At 42.6% G+C, this 18,425-nt stretch overlaps 1 protein-coding gene across 2 annotated transcripts in view; it reads right to left on the minus strand.

Annotated features, from left to right (window-relative positions):
• Positions 1–18,425, minus strand: part of LOC137321156 (A disintegrin and metalloproteinase with thrombospondin motifs 3-like) — a 299,698-nt gene that overhangs the window by 87,272 nt on the left and 194,001 nt on the right. For both annotated transcript variants that reach the window (XR_010962726.1, XM_067983405.1), the window contains exons 6-9: positions 12,985–13,068; positions 10,530–10,686; positions 6,605–6,710; positions 825–968 (exon numbers count right to left, since the gene is read on the minus strand). Coding sequence is in view for 1 of the 2 variants with exons in the window: in XM_067983405.1 (XP_067839506.1) it covers positions 825–968; positions 6,605–6,710; positions 10,530–10,686; positions 12,985–13,068 (491 nt within the window). In the remaining variant the exon portion in view is untranslated. The remainder of the gene's footprint in view (positions 1–824; positions 969–6,604; positions 6,711–10,529; positions 10,687–12,984; positions 13,069–18,425) is intronic.

Here is an 18,425-nt window from a genome sequence, read left to right on the forward strand (position 1 = left end):
ATTGTGATTGACTCATAGGAACTGTTATGAAGTCTCTTTATACTGGTGCCTCAACAAAATGACATAAATGGAATCAAAGTACTGCTAGCAAGTTCTGGAGGCCTGAAGCAGGGCAAGGCTACTGGAAGCGCAGAGTATCAAGAGCATTTTCACAGCCAGACGAATTCAATAGACAGCAATCACTGACCTGAGGCGTTTGCATGTGTCAAAAAAAACGGATAAAAGTGGCCAGCTGCATCTGTCACATGGGCCACAGGAAGTGACTTTCATGCACTCTCTCATTTCCCTGTATTTCTTTTCTCTTTCTCGCTATCTATCTCCCGTTTTTTCTGTATAGTTTAAATCCATGTCTGCATTAACTTACATGTCTCAAGCTGCTGGTACTAACAGATATTGGTGTTCTGATTTGGGATTTATCTGCCAATGAGGCAACAGTGCAAAAAAATCCATTTTTTTCCAAACCTCTGGGCCCGCAAAAGTCAAACAGAACAAACCAGTGAATAAGAAATATAAGTGCCAATTGGATTGATTTGCTTGGAGTTCAAGGGTCAGATTGTCTGGGCTCGGGGTTGCAGTTTGGACACCCCTGTGTTACAGCAGCACATTCTCAAGACATTAGTTCCATTTGTCTTGTTTACATTTTTTGGGTCATTGTAGGCGAGCTGATCCAAAATTATTTGAACAATACTTCTTCAGGAATGCCCATAGTAGCCTTCCACACCCACAAACACCATATGTTCTATCCCATCTTCCTAGAAGAATTCATCTTTAATAAATTTAAACAATACAAGGCCAATGATTCTTTGACCTGTTGACATACTCACTGAAGATATCGTTTGAGTTCTTGCCCGCTGCACCGAGACCAATGAAATCGATGAAATGCAGCCTGGACCAAGGGTGCCATAACACTCCCCATGCTGGTTTCATCTCCACACCGGTTTCCTTGACCATCATGTTCCATTCCCAGGCTACAAGAGTTTCAGTAAAACTTCATTAGAAAGGGGAACAGTTTATATTATTTAAAAGGAAATCTAGATCACATAGAAGAGCTTTATCCGCAATAGGTTAAGATGGATTGGAACACCCACATTCCCATTTGACCGATGAACACAGCTATTTTCTTGGCTCAGTTGGTATCACTCTTGCCCCTGAGTCAGATGGCTGAGGTTCTTAAAATTAGAGCTGTGATCTGGGATGATGTCAGGAAGGGCTTCTTCACACAAAGGGTAGTGGAAATCTGGAACTCTGAAATGTCAATATTGGGATTGATAGATTTTTGTTAGATGAGGATATTAAGGGATGTGAAACCACAGCAGATAAAAGGAGTTAAGGTACAGATCAGCCATGATCTAACTGAATGACGGAACAGGCTCGAGGGGTTGAATGGCCTACTCCAGTTCCTATGTTCCTTTGAGATAAATTAAACTGTTTTAATGAGGGATAAATGTTGGATCAGGAAACCGGAAGAAGTACCCTGCTCTTCTTCTACATCCACCTGAAAGGGCAGACGGGACCTCGGTTTAATATCTCATCCGAAAGACAGTAACTCTGATAGTGCAGCACTCCCTCAATACTGCATTGAGGTATCAGCCTAAATTAGGTGCTCAGGTCTCTGGAGGGGGTTTGAACTAACAACCTTCTGACCTAGAGGCAAAAATGCTACCACTGAGCCAAAGCTGGCCCCTTTACAAATTAAACACACCTATTACAAATATAACATAAGAAACAAATCACTCAATTACAGCACATAGATTGGTGATATAACAATTTTAAGAAACAAAAGAACTTAAATACAAGACTGCTGAGAAACCTAAAACCCATGGTTAATAGTCGGCAGGACCACCTGCTTGGCCATACATAGCACTGGTTGCTCTTCATGGCAGGACTATAAAGTTGGCAGGGAACTCAAAATGGAGCAAAGGTTGAGCATAAACGCCAAGTAAGGGAATCTACTGCATTGCACAGAGGAAAAAGTGGCACCCAGAAGCAGATCACGAAATAAAGGGCATTGTAGGATAGTGAATGTCACTCACACACTCGAGAAAGAACCCAGGTGCGAGAAGCAAGACTTGAAATTCAAAGAATTTCTTTCTCTACAGAGCAGTGGATGTGTGGAATAGACTTCCAGCTCTCTTACTTGAGCTGATCAACACCTATAAACAGATGGATAAATACCTTAGCAACTGGCTTGGGGTGATAGGACCAATTGTGTAATCTCGGAAAAGTGGCTGCCCGGACCACTGGAGAATGACAAGGATCACAACTCAAGTGAAGTGGGCTGACTTTGCCAGATTTTGCGAGTTCAGCCCATTCAAGTCATTTTAATAGACACTGTGTTCAGGTTCAAGGAGCGCAGGGCGTGTATTGAATTGCCAGGGGTGGGAAACCCAGCAAGGCAGAAGCTCTTGAAAAGGGGCGTTGTTTGTAATTAAAGGGGAGCACATTTGGTGGCAAAAAATCCTTCCAGGAACTAAGAACAAGTGAAATCCAGCAGAAATTAGGAACAGCAAAGAACGATGCAGATATTTAGAGCTGAAGGACATTCTCAAGAGGTCCAAAATGCTGGTACAGGGTGGCTGCCTCTCTGCTCTTCCAAATTTTAACATCTGTATGTTTCGTCCTGTGCTTCCTGGACAAGGCTGCACATAACCTTTGGGAGAGAATCCAGACTGGAAGTAGACATCACCAAATTGTTATTTGAGAATGGCCATATTAATGGACCAGCTGCAGGAAGGATGAGTAGACATGATACTTAAGGTAGAGTAGATGAGAATTAATTGCATCATGTTTATTGGATCACGGTATGTTGATAAATTGGGTAAAGAGAGAGAAAGAACTTGCATTTATATAGCACTTTTCACAATATCAGAATGTCCCAAAGCGCTTTACAACCAATGAAGTATTTTTGAAATGTGGTCACTGTTGTAATGTAGGAACTGCAGCAGCCAATTTGCACACAGCAAGGTCCCACAAACAGCAATGAAATAAATGACCAGATCATCTGCTTTTAGGTGTTGGTTTGATGGATAAATGTTGGCCAGGACACCAGAAGAACTCCCCTGCTCATCTTCAAATAGTGCCACAGGATCTTTTACGTCCACCTGCGAGGGCAGGCAGGGCCTCAGTTTAATAACTTATCCGAAAGGCAGCACTTCTGACAGTGCAGCACTCCCTCAGTACTGCTTTATGTGCTCATGTCTCTGGAGTGGGGCTTGAACCAACAACTTTCTGACTCAGGTGAGAGTGCTACCATTGAGCCAAGGCTGACACCAACATTGTGCAGGGGCTAGATTAAGGATTTAATTGAAGCAATTCTCTATTAGTGACTGGGGGACCATTTTCCCGACTGTAAGTCTCCTTCATCTGTTTGTTCTTCTTCTCTGTTATTGTCCTGTTCTGGCATTGGTTGGCCCGGGCTTCCTCTTCCTCCTGCTGCCTGCTAACTCTTCTTTCTACAACTAACTGGTGCAACATGCAGAAGGCAGTGATTATTTTGGAGACCTTTGCCTGGACCACCCCCTCCCCACCACCCCATATTCATGATCAGTCCAAACTCTATCTCAGCACACCAATGAACCATAGAACCATAGAACCATAGAAAAGATACAGCACAGAAGGGGGCCATTCGGCCCATCGTGTCTGCACCGGCTCGAAGAACAACCAGGTGCCCATTCTAATCCCACCTTCCAGCACCCGGTCCGTAGCCCTGCAGCTTACAGCACTTTAGATGCAGGTCCAGGTACTTTTTAAAAGAGTTGAGGGTCCCTGCCTCTACCACCAATTCGGGCAGTGAATTCCATACACCCACCACCCTCTGGGTAAAAAAGGTTTTCCTCATGTCCCCTCTAATCCTTCCGCCAATCAGCTTAAATCTATGTCCTCTAGTTCTTGAACTCTCCACTAGGGGAAATAGGTACTACCTGTCTACTCTATCTAGGCCCCTAATTATTTTGTACACCTCAATCAAGTCACCCCTCAGCCTCCTCTGCTCCAAGGAAAACAACCCCAGCCTATCCAATCTCTCCTCCTAGCTGCAATTTTCAAGCCCTGGCAACATTCTTGTAAATCTTCTCTGCACTCTCTCCAGAACAATTACGTGCTTCCAGTAATGTGGTGACCAGAACTGTGCACAATACTCCAGCTGTGGCCTTACCAGCGTTTTATACAGTTCCATCATTACATCCCTGCTTTTGTATTCCATACCTTGGCTAATAACAGAGAGCATTCCATATGCCTTCTTCACAACCTTATCCACCTGTACTGCCACCTTCAGGGACCTGTGCACATGCACTCCAAGGTCTCTCACTTCCTCTACCCTTCTCAATATATTCCCGTTTACTGCGTATTCCCTTTTAATGTTTGCCCTCCCTAAGTGCATTACCTCACACTTCTCCGGGTTGAACTCCAGTTACCACTTTTCCGCCCACTCCACCAACCCATTGATATCTTCTGCAAATTTGTCGTCTGCAAATTTGCCAATCATGCCCCCTACATTCAAGTCCAAATCATTAATATATACCACAAACAGCAAGGGACCCAACACTGAGCCCTGTGGCACATCACTGGAAATGGATTTCCATTTGCAAAGACATCCATCAACTTTTACCCCTACCCACATCCTCTGCTTCTACACACAAGTTACCCTTATCATCCCTGATAGTTCCCACCTTTTCCTTAGCTATCCTCTTGTTCTTAATGTACTGATAAAACATCTTTGGGTTTACTTTAACCTCATTAGCTAATAATTTTTCATGCCCTCTCTTTGCTTTCCTTATTTCCTTTTTTACATCATCCCTGTACTTTCTATACTCCTCTAGGCTTTCTGCAGTATTTAGTTTTCTGTGACAGTCATAAGCTTTCTTTTTCTGCTTTATCTTGCCCCGTATACTTCTAGACAACCAGGGGGCTCTAAATTTAGCAGTGCCACCCTTTTTCTTTGAGGGGACGTGTCTGCATTGTACCCGTAGAATTTCACTTCTATTCTCACACCTCACACCTATAGTCGTAATTTTCCAAAACAACTCAATTAAATTAATCCAGCATGACCTGCCCTATACAAATCCATGCTGAGTATCCCTGATTAATCCATGCCTGATTGTGTTCACTAATTTCATCCAGTAGTATTGACGATGGAAGTTACCCACAACTGAGGCAAGATTAACTGCCCTATAATTTTGTGATTTATCCTTTCCTCTTCAAGGAGAACGTGAGATTTGTCACTCTCTAGTCCTTTGGCAGAATTTAGGTACTCCTTCAGTCTCACTCTCACATTCTTCTGTACAAACTGAAGCAAAAAATTATTAAGCTCCTCCACAATTTCCCCACCTTCAAATATAAGATGGCTGCTTTCATCTCTAAGCAGTCCTTTCGAAAGAGCAACTATGCTTGGACCACAGAATTGGATTCACAGAAGACCAAAGAAAGGTTCCAGGGTTTAGGGCTCTAAGTTTGGAAGAGAGATTTGAAGAACCTCAAAAATGAGAAGGCACATGAGTCAGCTCCTTACATTGAAGACAGGTATAGCTTAATGAACTGCCAGTAGGATATTTCATTTGAGCAGTGACTGGAGAACAGAGCACAAGAGCATCAAATGTAGCTCTCTAAGTGAAAGTAGAGATTAGATGAACATTATTCCCCAAAGAGTAGTGGATGTGGGATAGACACCCAGCAAAACCAGTTGACAGATATTGATTAAATCCTTTGGAACAGGATTGAAGGTTTTATAGGACAAGGATAGACACAGATGATCAAAATCTGTGTGGAACGTGGACTACTGTGGCCGAGGATGAGTTACTTCAGGTTAGACTTCTAAGTATGGGTTGACCACTACGGGTCAAATATTCTAGAGTTCTACTTGGTCAAATCAAATTAAACTAAATGTAATAAATTTGTACTTGACAGAGATTTATCTCAACTACTTTTGGTTCGCTAAATTCATCCTGCTGTATTGATGCAAACTCAGTTCCCTGACTACCTACTCCATCCCTCTCCCTGGCCACTGTCTGAGGCTGAACCAGACTGTTCGCAGCCTTGGCGTCCTATTTGATCAGGAGATGAGCTTCCGACCACATATCCGCTCCATCACCAAGACTGCCTCCATAACACCTCCCATCTCCACCCCTGCCTCAGCTCATCTGCTGCTGAAACCCTCATCCAAGCTTTTGTTACTTCTAGACTCGACTATTCCAATGCTCTCCTGGCCGGCCTCCCATCTTCCGCCCTCCATAAACTTGAGTTCATCCAAAACTCTGCTGTCCGTATTCTAACTCGCACCAAGTCCTGTTTCCCATCACCCCTATGCTTGCTGACCTACATTGGCTCCAGGTCTGGGAATGCCTCAATTTTAAAATTCCCATCCTTGTTTTCAAATCCCACCATGGCCTTGCCCCTCTCTATATCTGTAACCTCCTCCAGCCCTACAACCCACCGAGATCTCTGCGTTCCTCCAATTCTTGCCTCTTGCGCATATAACAAAACCAACAAGAAGTGTTCATAGATTTCAAATGCAGCTGAAATTATTAAGTTTACGGGGTTTAGAGTTGACAGATAAACTCTGAAAGATTGGTCAATTGTTTGGTCATTTAGTAAGATGTTTAGAACTTACACATGTCCTGTCTCATGAGCAACTACAAATGCTGATGAGAAGCCGTCCTCATGGTTCAGGGTACAACTGCGAACAGGGTGGCACATGCCAGTCACTGGAGCATATCCTGCAGAAGGTCATCAAATGAAAGAATACCAACAGATGAGTCCAAGTTAATTAAAAAACACAGTGACAGGAAAGTTCACAAGAATGGAAAATGAGTTCACATAAATGGAAAATGCAAACTGGATTTGTCTCCAATTGTACAGCGTCAGTGTAATTGAGGGTTTGTCTCTCGATGTACAGTCCCACTGTAATCCAGGGTTTGTCTCTAACTGTACAGTGCCAGTATAATCCAGGGTCTGTCTCTAGCAGTACAGTGTCAGTATAACCCAAGGTTTGTCATTAGTTGTACGGTGTCATTGTAATCGAGGGTTTGTCTCCAGCTGTACAGTGCCAGCGTAATCAGGGTTTGTCTTTAATTGCACAGTGCCAGCGTAAACTAGGGTTTGTCTCTAATTGTACACTGCCAGTGTAATCAAGGGGTTGTCTCTGTCTGTACAACCCATGGATTGGAAGGTAGCAAAAGTAATCCCACTTTTCAAGAAAGGAGGGAGAGAGAAAACAGGGAACTACAGGCCAGTTAGCTTGACATCAGTCGTGGGGAAAATGCTAGAATCTATTATTAAGGACATAGTAACAGGGCACATTGAATATCATAATATGATTAGGCAGAGTCAACACAGTTTTATGAAAAGGAAATCGTGTTTCCCAAATCTATTAGAATATTTTGAAGGTTTAACTAGCAGGGTAGATAAAGGGGAACCAGTCAATGTAGTATATTTGGATTTTCAAAAGGCATTCGATAAGGTGCTACACAAGAGGCTGTTACACAAGATTAGGGCTCATGGGATTGGGGGTAATATATTAGCATGGATTAAGGATTGTTTAACAGATGAAAAATAAAGAGTAGGAATAAACAGGTCATTTTTGGGTTGGCAGGTTGTAACTAGTGGGGTGCCGCAAGGATCAGTGCTTGGGCTTCAGCTGTTTACAATCTATATTAATGACTTAGATGAGGGGACCAAGTGTAATGTATCTAAGTTTGCTGATGATACAAAGCTAGGTGGGAAAGTAAGTAGTGAGAAGGACACAAAGAGCTGCAAAGGGATATAGACAGTTTAAGTGAGCGGGCAAGAAACTGGCAGATAGAGTATAATGTGGGGAAATGTGAAGTTATCCACTTTGATAGGAAGAATAGAAAACCAGAATATTTTTTAAAAGGTGAGAGACTCAGAAATGTTGGTAGTCAGAGGGATTTGGGTGACCTTGTACATGAATCACAGTAAATTAACAGGTAGGTACAGCAAGCAATTAGGAAGGCAAATGGTATGTCAGCCTTTATTGCAAGGGTGTTGGGGTATAAGAGTAAGGAAGCCTTGCTGCAATTATATGGGGCTCTGTGAGACCACACCGGGAGTACTGTGTACAGTTTTGGTCTCCTTACCTAAGGAAGGATATACTTGCCTTTGAGGAGGTGCAACAAAGGTTCACTAGATTGATTCCTGGTGTGAGAGGGTTGTCCTATGAGGAGGGATTGAGTAGAATGGGCCTATATTCTCTGGAGTTTAGAAAAATGAGAGGTGATCTCAATGAAATGTATAAAATTCTTAGAGGGCTTGACAGGGTAGATGCTGAGAGGTTGTTTCCCCTGGCTGGAGAGTCTAGAAGTAGGGGTCATAGTCTCAAGATAAGGGGTTGGCCATTTAGGACTGAGATGAGGAAAAATTTCTTCACTCAGAGGATTGTGAATCTTAGGAATTCTCTACCCCAGAGGGCTGTGGATGCTCAATCTTTAAATGTATTCAAGATTGAGATCAATAGATTTTTGGACACGAAGGAAATCAAGGGATATGGGGACAGGGTGGGAAAGTGGAGTTGAGGTAGAAGATCAGCCATGCTTTTATTGAATGGTAGAGCAGGCTCGAGGGGCCGTACGGCCTACTCCTGCTCCTATTTCTTATGTTCTTATGTCAATGTAATCCAGTTTGTCTCTAACTATACAGTGCCAGTGTAACCAGGGTTGGTCTCTAACTGTACAGTGCTAGTGTAATCAAGGATTTGTCATTAGCTGTACAGTGCCAGAGTAATCCAGGGTTTGTCTCTAACTGGACAGTGCCAGTGTAATCCAGGGTTTGTCTCTAATTGTACAGTGTCAGTGTAACCAGGGTTTGTCTCTAACTATAGAGTGCAAATGTAATCCAGGGTTTGTCTCTAACTGTAGTGCAAGTGTAATCCAGAGTTTGTCTCTAGCTGTACAGTGCCAGTATAATCCACAGTCTGTCTCTAATTATACAGTCCCAGTGTAACCAGGGTTTGTCTCTAATTATACAGTCCCAGTGTAACCAGGGTTTGTCTCTAATTATACAGTCCCAGTGTAACCAGGGTCCGTCTCTAACTGGACAGTGCCAGTGTAATCCAGGGTTTGTCTCTAACTATACAGTGTCAGTGTAATCCAGAGTTTGTCTCTAACTGTATAGTGTCAGTGTAATCCAGAGTTTGTCTCTAACTATACAGTGTCAGTGTAACCAGGGTTTGTCTCTAACTATACAGTGTCAGTGTAACCAGGGTTTGTCTCTAACTATACAGTGTCAGTGTAATCCAGGGTTTGTCTCTAACTATACAGTGTCAGTGTAACCAGGATTTGTCTCTAACTGTACAGTGTCAGTGTAATCGACTGTATGTCTCTAACTGTACAATGCTAGGAACATGACACAGATCATGATTTGTGTGGTTAGCAGCATGTGTCAAGCACTAAATACAATCTGATGGAAGTGAATGAAATGAAAAGCATCATCAAAACCTGGTGGTGAATATCATTCCCATTTTCTAGATATGGGTGATTCTGGCAAAGTCACATTTATTGCACAACACTAGTTACCCTGAGAAGATTCTCTTTGAACTGCTGCAGTCCTAGTGGTGCTGGAGCTTGCAAGATGGTGTTATGTAGCAAATTCCGGGATACTTCTTTGCGTAAGTGAACCTACCCATTTTGGATTTGGGGTTGGAGTTTGCATATTCCAGTGTCACTAGCAAATCTTCCCTTGTGGTGACCAGGTTCTGCTACTGTGGAATCAGTTCTTATAATTGTGGTGAGCAGGTCCTACAATAATGATCACCAGATCTCACCATTTTGGTGACCAGGTCCTGTTGTTGTGGTGAGCACATCCTGATATTGCAATGACCAAGGTCTTCCAATTGTTGGACCAGGTCCCGTCATCATCATAGCAGGTCCCGTCATTATGATGACCATATCCTGTCATAAGGGTGACCATGTCCTGTCATAAGGATGACTGTGTCCTGTCATTATGGTGGCCATGTCTTGTCATTAGGATGACCAATTCCTGTCATTAGGGTAGCCATTTCCTGTCATTAGGGTGGCCATTTCCTGTCATTATGGGACCGTGTCCTGTAATTAGGGTATCCATTTCCTGTCATTGGGGTGACCATGTCCAGTCATTATGGGCTATGTCCTGTCTTGGGAGGTATAGATTTGGTTTTGCTTATGAAATTGTAGAAAAAAGTTGGTTTTCTCACAGAATATTTTAATGGAGCAGTCCATGGAATCATTTTTTTTAATGGACTGGAATGCCCTTTACAGTACACAAGAACATAAGAAATAGGAGCAGGAGTAGGCCATATGGCCCCTCGAGCCTGCTCCGCCATTCAATAAGATCATGGCTGATCTTTGGCGTCAACTCCACTTTCCCACCCAATCCCCATATCCCTTGATTCCCCTTGAGTCCAAAATTCTATCTATCTCATATTCAATGACTCAGCATTCACAGCCCTCTGGGGTAGAGAATTTCAAAGATTCACAACCCTCTGAGTGAAGTAAGGAACCATTGCTGATTTTATTATATCTCTTAGTAGTCTTATACAGTACCTTGCATACCCGCTGGACCAAAATCTTGCCTTGTTAAAAAGATGGCATGGTCATGGTGCTCCGAGTTGTTTGGGTCTGATTTTTGCTGAGAGTAGGCCCAACGGCAGACATTCTCCAAACTTCGAGATGGATTCCCTCTTTCGATCAAGCTGATGGACTGATCAGAGAGTGTTTGGTCTCATTAAGTTTTCATGTCCATGTTATAAGAACTTATTTGTTCAAAGCTGGATATGTAACACCTGAGTGGTCATTTTCCGATTTCACATTCCCGAGAGGGAGCCTCGCTGCCGGGAACACATATTAGAAATTCAGGCATTCTGGAATGTTGTGTCAAGTCATTCTGTACTAAAACAACTTTATTGGTGTAACGTTTAAAATGCAGGGTGTATTTGGGTAATAACAACAGCGACTTCACTCAAAAAGTAATTAATTGGCCATGAAGCATTTTGAGATGTCCTGAGGACATGTTAGTGTGCTGCTTGAATGCATCTTCTTTCTTTACAACACAAGATTCATTGTTCCTGAAAGATGTACATGACACTGCCCAGTGTTGATGTGTTTCAGATGTCTGTGAAGTAAACCTAAGCACTTTAAACCCACCAGCGATATGCTGAATATAAAGTGTGAATTTAGCCTTGCTAAGACTGTACTGTAATCTCGAACATCAAATGTAGCTGTTATACTGATACTCCAGCTGAGATATTGGGATGCTTAAAATTAAATGAATTGCCTGGAATTTTATGCAGCGGCGATATTGGCCCCGAATGCCATAAATTAGACCGTTGTGCTCCCTGATCCTCTAGTTTATGCAAAACTTTACATAAAAATTTGGTGGAGAACTGGTTAGAATATGCTGCAGCAAGCACAGCGGTGAATCAGAAGCAATGCAGCCAACGGCTAATGGCCTCCTCCTGTGCTGTAATCATCTATGGTTCTATAATGAGGATAATTTTGTGAGACTCTGATCCCAAAATGGAGTCTTGCTAGATATAAGCATTGTAATTAAGATGTTAATTGTTAACATTATTGCCCCAATTTTGTGACCTGCACTTGCCACGAGCAAAGTTCCACGCTGGGAGTTGAGGCTCATAAATTTTTTCTATATATTTCAGGTATTATGTGGGATTTAGCATTCATGTTTCCTATGATAAATAAGAGGCTGAATATTACCTGTCCTTAAATTCACTTCACAGAACATCCAGATCATCCAGACTCCAAAGGACAAGTGCGTCACACACCACACTAGAAGACACACATCCAGCCACCACTACTGTAAAAGAATCAGTGTAGCTCCACAGCCTACTGAATCACCACAATGGGAACACTCACTGAGCATCCAGGAGGTACAATCATCACCAGATGAAAGTATTTTGGAGAGGTCAGTGAGAAGGTCAACAGGCCTGAGGCCCCAAAAAAAGACAGGTTTACACACAGAACGGTGAGCCCACCTTCAAACCATAGTTGAACATTAGCAACATAGGCACAATGTTATGCATGGCCAACACCGGCGGAAAGGAAGCTGGATAGGATGGACACATCTATCTCAAAGTTGGGAGAAAGCACTGAATACAGAGATGAGAACCTCCAAAGCTGAGATTCATAATATGCTGGACCGGCATTTGGCTGAAGTGGAAATCCCACTGGCCAGGTCCCTGATCAGCATGGGGTATTCCTGTAAAAAGCTCTGATTTCTTCTGATCATGACATGGGGTATACCATCCAAGAAAACCTACCATTTTGGACTCGATCATCCTGGAGAAAGAATACCATTACTATAAGGGATCGCAGTGGTTTCACTGCTCTGTCCTCAGATAGATTAATTCTGTGCTCAACCACAAAGAGATGTGCATCAACAGTGACCTAATTAGGGGACTACAGAAGAAGAATGTTGGAACTCATGCCAGCAGTCTGTTCTAATGTCATGCCAGCCTAGCCACATTTCTCCTAGTGTCCGACTGGAGGGGAAGGAACCATCCATGACAACTGTAAGTGGCATTGCTTGCCTGGATACTTCACAATTGAAGAATATCAATGATCCCGCAATCATTCCCTATGAAGAATCTGAGGAGTCACTTTCCATCCAGTGATACTGCACGAGCACCTTTCCTACTTGGCTAGAAAGCGTGAATTGACTGTATATTTTAATTAATTGTGAATGCGGGCGCTTTTTCTTCTGAAAGACAACTGCTAAATATATCTGCCAATCGTGGTAAGTTCCTGCTGTCAAATAATGTGCAAAAGAATACAACACACAGAGAGGAAAGGTGGAGGCTGCACAAAGTCCCATTTTGAAATGTAATGATATCTCAAGATGTTGCATAAATAGCTCGTCAACTCACACTTTCTCACCTGTCACCTTCCTTCTAGACTATTGCTTTCTGCAACAACTTGTGACTCGCAAATGGAAAACTCTAAAGATGTGATTGACTGTGAACGATTTTGATTCTAATCTTACCTTTGCATATCCCAGCATGATCACTCGTACCAGCACGACATTCACGTGGGCTCCCAGCGATTTATCGTGGTAAATCTCATTGACCTGACAATGAAAGGAAAGGAAGAGTATTGAAGTCATTACAAACTGTGAAGTACCCAACTGTTTCTGGGAGCTCTTTGTCTTATTATCTTCTGCTGAAACTACAACCAAACCTTTATTTCAAACCAAAATACAAAACTCAGCTGAAAGCAACTGATCTCATTAAGGCCATAAGACCATAAGATCATAAGAGATCGGAGCAGGAGTAGGTCATTCGGCCCCTCGAGCCTGCTCCGCCATTTAATGAGATCATGGCTGATCTGATTTTTACCTCAACTCCACTTTCCCGCCCTTTCCCCATATCCTTTGACTCCCTTGCTGATCAAAAATTTGTCTAACTCAGCCTTGAATGTATTCAATGACTCAGCCTCCACAGTTTTTTGGGGTAAAGAATTCCAAAGATTCACGACCCTCTGGGAGAAGAAATTCCTCCTCATTTCCTTCTTAAACGGGCGACCCCTTATTCTGAGACTATGCCCCCTAGTTTTAGATTCCCCCATGAGGGGTAACATCCTCTCAGCATCTATCTTATCGAGTCCCCTCAGAATCTTGTATGTTTCAATAAGATCTCCTCTCATTCTTCTAAACTCCAATGAGTATAGACCCAACCTGTTCAATCTTTCCTCATAAGACAACCCTTCCATACCTGGAATCAACCTAGTGAACCTTCTCTGAACTGCTTCCAATGCAAGTATGTACTTCCTTAAATAAGGGCACCAGAACTGTACGCAGTACTCCAGGTGTGGTCTCACCAGCACCCTGTACAGTTGTAGTATGACTTCCCTGCTTTTATACTCCATCCCCCTAGAAATAAAGGCCAATATTCCGTTTGCCTTCTGGATTACCTGCTGCACCTGTATGGTATGTTGACTTTTTGTGTTTCATGTACGAGGACACCCAGATCCCACTGTACTGCAGCATTTTGTAGTATTTCTCCATTCAAATAATATTTTGCTTTTTTATTTTTCCTCCCAATGTGGATGACTTCACATTTTCCCACATTATATTCCATCTGCCAAATTTTTGCCCATTTGCTTAACCTGTCAATATCCCTTTGCAGACACTTTGTGTCCCCATCGCAACTTGCTTTTCCACCTATCTTTGTATCATCAGCAAATTTGACCACAAGACACTCTGCTCCTTCATCCAAGTCATTGATATATATTGTAAATAGTTGAGGCCCCAGCACTGATCCCTGTGGCACCCCACTAGTTACAGATTGCCATTTTGAAAATGACCCTTTTATCCCGACTCTTTGTTTTCTGTTTGTTAGCCAATCCTCTATCCATGCCAGTATATTACCCCCAACACCATGAGCTCTTATCTTGTGCTGTAATCTTTTATGTGGCACCTATCGAATGCCTTTTGGAAATCCAAATATACTGCATCCATTGGTTCCCCTTTATCCACCCTACCTGTTACTTCCTCAAAGAACTCTAATAAATTTGTCAGACATGATTTCCCCTTTATAAAACCATGTTGACTCTCCTTGATTGTATTATGAGTCTCCAAATGTCCTGCTACTACTTCCTTAATAATGGATTCTAGCATTTTCCCAGTGACAGATGTTAGGCTTACTGGTCTATGGTTACTTGCTTTCTGTCTCTCTCTCTCTTCTTGAATAGGGATGTCACGTTTGCGGTTTTCCAATCCGCTGGGACCTTTCCAGAATCTAGTGAATTCTGGAAGATTACAACCAATGCATCCACTATCTCTGTAGCCACTTCCTTTAAGACCCTCAGATGCAAGCCATCAGGTCCAGGGGACTTGTCAGCCTTTAGACACATTAGTTTACCTAGTACTTTTTCTCTAGTGATAGTGATTGTTTTTAGTTCCTCCCTCCCTTTGCCCCTTGATTTTCTACTATTATTGGTATATTATTAGTGTTTTCTACTGTGAAGACAGATATAAAATATCTGTTCAATTTCTCTGCCATTTCCTTGTTTTCCATTATTATTTCCCCAGTCTCATCCTCTAAGGGACCAATGTTTACATTAGCTACCCTCTACCTTTTTATGTACTTGTAGAAGCTTTTACTGTCAGTTTTTATATTTCTTGCTAGTTTACTCTCATAATTTATTTTCTCCCTCTTTGTTATTCTTTTAGTCATCCTTTGCCGGTTTTTAAAGTTTTCCCAATCTTCGGGCTTACCAGTAGTCTTTGCCATGTTGTATGCTTTTTCTTTTAACCTGATACCATCCTTTACTTCCTTAGTTAGCCATGGTTGGTTCACCCTTTTTGAGGAGTCTTTCCTCCTCACAGGGATATATTTTTGTTGCGAGTCATAAAATATCTTTTTAAATATTTGCCACTGCTTATCCACCATCATACCATCTAATCTGTCTACCCAGTCCACTTTAGCCAATTCCGCCCTCATTCCTTTATAATTGCCCTTATTTAAGTTTAATACAGTAGTTTCAGACCCAAGATCCTCACTCTCAAACTGGATGTGAAATTCTATCATGTTATGATCACTGCTTCCCAAGGCATGAATATCATTTGGATCGCTCTACGTAAACGAGTTAAATGATTCCTATTTTTTAATTAGAGGGGAGTTTTTGAGTTGCTAACTCAATACATATGTTAGCTAAAATTTTATTGAATAATTAATGAATCTCCTGTGGCTTTGTTCCCAGTAAATCAGGGAACTAATGATGATAGGATCTTTATAGCATGAAATACAGAATCTATTATTGTTTGAACTAGTGTTTGTAATGGTGCAATATCCTATGACGATTCCTGCAATTTTCACCCTACAGCACAACTTTCTCCAACGGTTTCCCTACTCAATCAACTGTATAAAACAGCAAATAGCCACAAACACACTTTAAGAATCACAACAAAAATTAAAATGCCAAACAGAGGAGTAGTGATGGGTTGAGTGTTGGGATTGGGGGAGGGACAAAGTACCCAAGAAGGGAGCAATGAAAGGTGGCATGACTGGGTGATATGAAGGGGAAGAGATGGGAGAGAATGGCCCGAGTAGGACCAAGAGACAAAAAAAAGGGAAGGCAAGGTAATGGGCTCAGGTCCGGAAAGACAGCCAAAATGCACATATAAATGGACACAGAGGGAATGTGGGTTACATAGGCATGGCAAGGATTAGAAGGGACATGTTCTCACCATTAAAAGAGGACCTTCCCACTTACTCCAGGTGCTTTCTATCAAATGGATCAAAAGTTGTCACTATATGAAAGTAACTTACTAAATGGCAACAGTTACGGTTTCAGATGTAGAAGATCTTGCCCGACCAATCTCCTTGACTTTTTTGAGGTAATGACATCAGAAGTAAACATTGGAAAGCTCTGTGATAAAGTACTACACGAAAGGCTGGTACACATGATTAAGGCAGTAGATAATCCAAGGTAAAATTTGGAGTTGGGTAAGACATTAGCGGAGAGAGAGAGCAGTGGGTACTAGTTAGGGGTGTAATGTCGAGCTGGGGAAATATACTGCAGCACCGATTGGTTTTGGATTTACACAGACAACCTGGGTTTAGCAATGCAAAGTAATTTCGACAGAGTTGCAGATGATGCTACACTGGGAGCATGGGCACAGGAGAGTCTAACAAAGCAGTCAAAGAGTTACTGAAGGACCTAGACGATATTTGCAAATGGGTAGAACTAAGCCACAAAATTCAATACACATAAATGCAAAATCTTAAGTACTCAGGGAATAAAATGGGTGACATACTAAATGATTGGTGTCAAACTAGCTCAAAGAGAAGCCCTGCATACTTAATGACCCCTGACCCAGGAACTGTCGAATTGGGGCAGCAGGCAGAAGTTCCGTTCGACCTCCCGGGATGGATTCAAGAAAATCCAGCTCCTTGAAAGGATGTGAATATGACGGGGTCTTGGAGAGTATACAAGCTACTTGGTGGAATAGAAAAGATTAATCCTGAGCACTATTTCAGGTTAAACCTTAACTTCAGGACAAGGAGACATAGATATGAACAGCTGAACGTAAGTCCAGAGGAAGAGTGGTCAATGCTTGAAATGTTCTCTGTGTAGGGTAGTGGAGGCAAAGAGACAGGTGTGGTGATGTGGGACCATAGATTTCTACCTAAGGTTGATATTGATGGGCTGAGTAGCCTCCTTCATCTGCACTTAACTTTATGAATAAAAGAGGGTTTTATTAGTAATGAAGATGGAATTGTACATTCAACGATATTACCATCGCCGAATCTCCCACCATCAACATCCTGGGGGTCACCATTGACCAGAAACTTAACTGGACCAGCCACATAAATACTGTGGCTTCAAGAGCAGGTCAGAGGCTGGGTATTCTGTGGTGAGTGACTCACCTCTTGACTCCATCATCTACAAGGCACATGTCAGGAGTGTGATGGAATACTCTCCACTTGCCTGGATGAGTGCAGTTCCAATAACATTCAAGAAGCTCGACACCATCCAGGACAAAGTAGTCCGCTTGATTGCCACAGTCTTACTACAATAGTACAGGGCTTTGGTGAGACCTCACCTGGAGTACTATATACAGTTTTGGTCTCCTTATCTAAGGAAGGATATACTTGCCTTAGAGGCGGTGCAGCGAAGGTTCACTAGATTGATTCTTGGGATGAGAGGGTTGTCCTTTGAGGCGAGGTTGGGTAAGAATGGGCACATACTCTCTGGAGTTTAGAAGAATGAAAGGTTATCTAATTGAAACATATAAGATTATGAGGGGGTTTGACAGGGTAGATGCTGAGAGGCTGTTTCCCCTGGCTGGAGAGTCTAGAACTAGGGGGCACAGTCACAGTATAAGGGGTCGGTCATTTAAGACTGAGATGAGGAGGAATTGCTTCACTCAGAGGGTTGTGAATCTTTAGAATTCTCTACCCCAGAGGGCTGTGGATACTGAGTCATTGAATATATTCAAGGCTAAGGTAGACAGATTTCTGGACTCATGGGGAATCAAAGGAAATGGGGATCAGGCAGGAAAATGGAGTTGAGGTCAAAGATCAGCCATGATCTGATTGAACAGTGGAGCAGGCTCGAGGGGCCATGTGGCCTACTCCTGCTCCTATTTCTTATGTTGTTATGTTCTTATTGGCACCCCATCCACCACTTTAAACATTCACTCCCTCCACCGTCGGCGCACTGTGGCTGCAGTGTGTACCATCTACAAGATGCACTGCAGCAACTCGCCAAGGCTTCTTCTACAGCACCTCCGAACCCATGACCTCAACCACCTGGAAGGACAAGGGCAGCAGGTGCATGGGAACTTCATCACCTGCACGTTCCCTTCCAAGTCACACACCAACCCGACTTGGAAATATATCGCCGTTCCTTCATCGTCGTTGGGTCAAAATCCTGGAACTCCCGACCTAACAGCACTGTGGGAGAACCTTCATCACACGG

The sequence above is a fragment of the Heptranchias perlo genome, chromosome 4 (genome assembly GCF_035084215.1).
Source record: "Heptranchias perlo isolate sHepPer1 chromosome 4, sHepPer1.hap1, whole genome shotgun sequence".
Lineage (NCBI taxonomy): Eukaryota > Metazoa > Chordata > Chondrichthyes > Hexanchiformes > Hexanchidae > Heptranchias > Heptranchias perlo.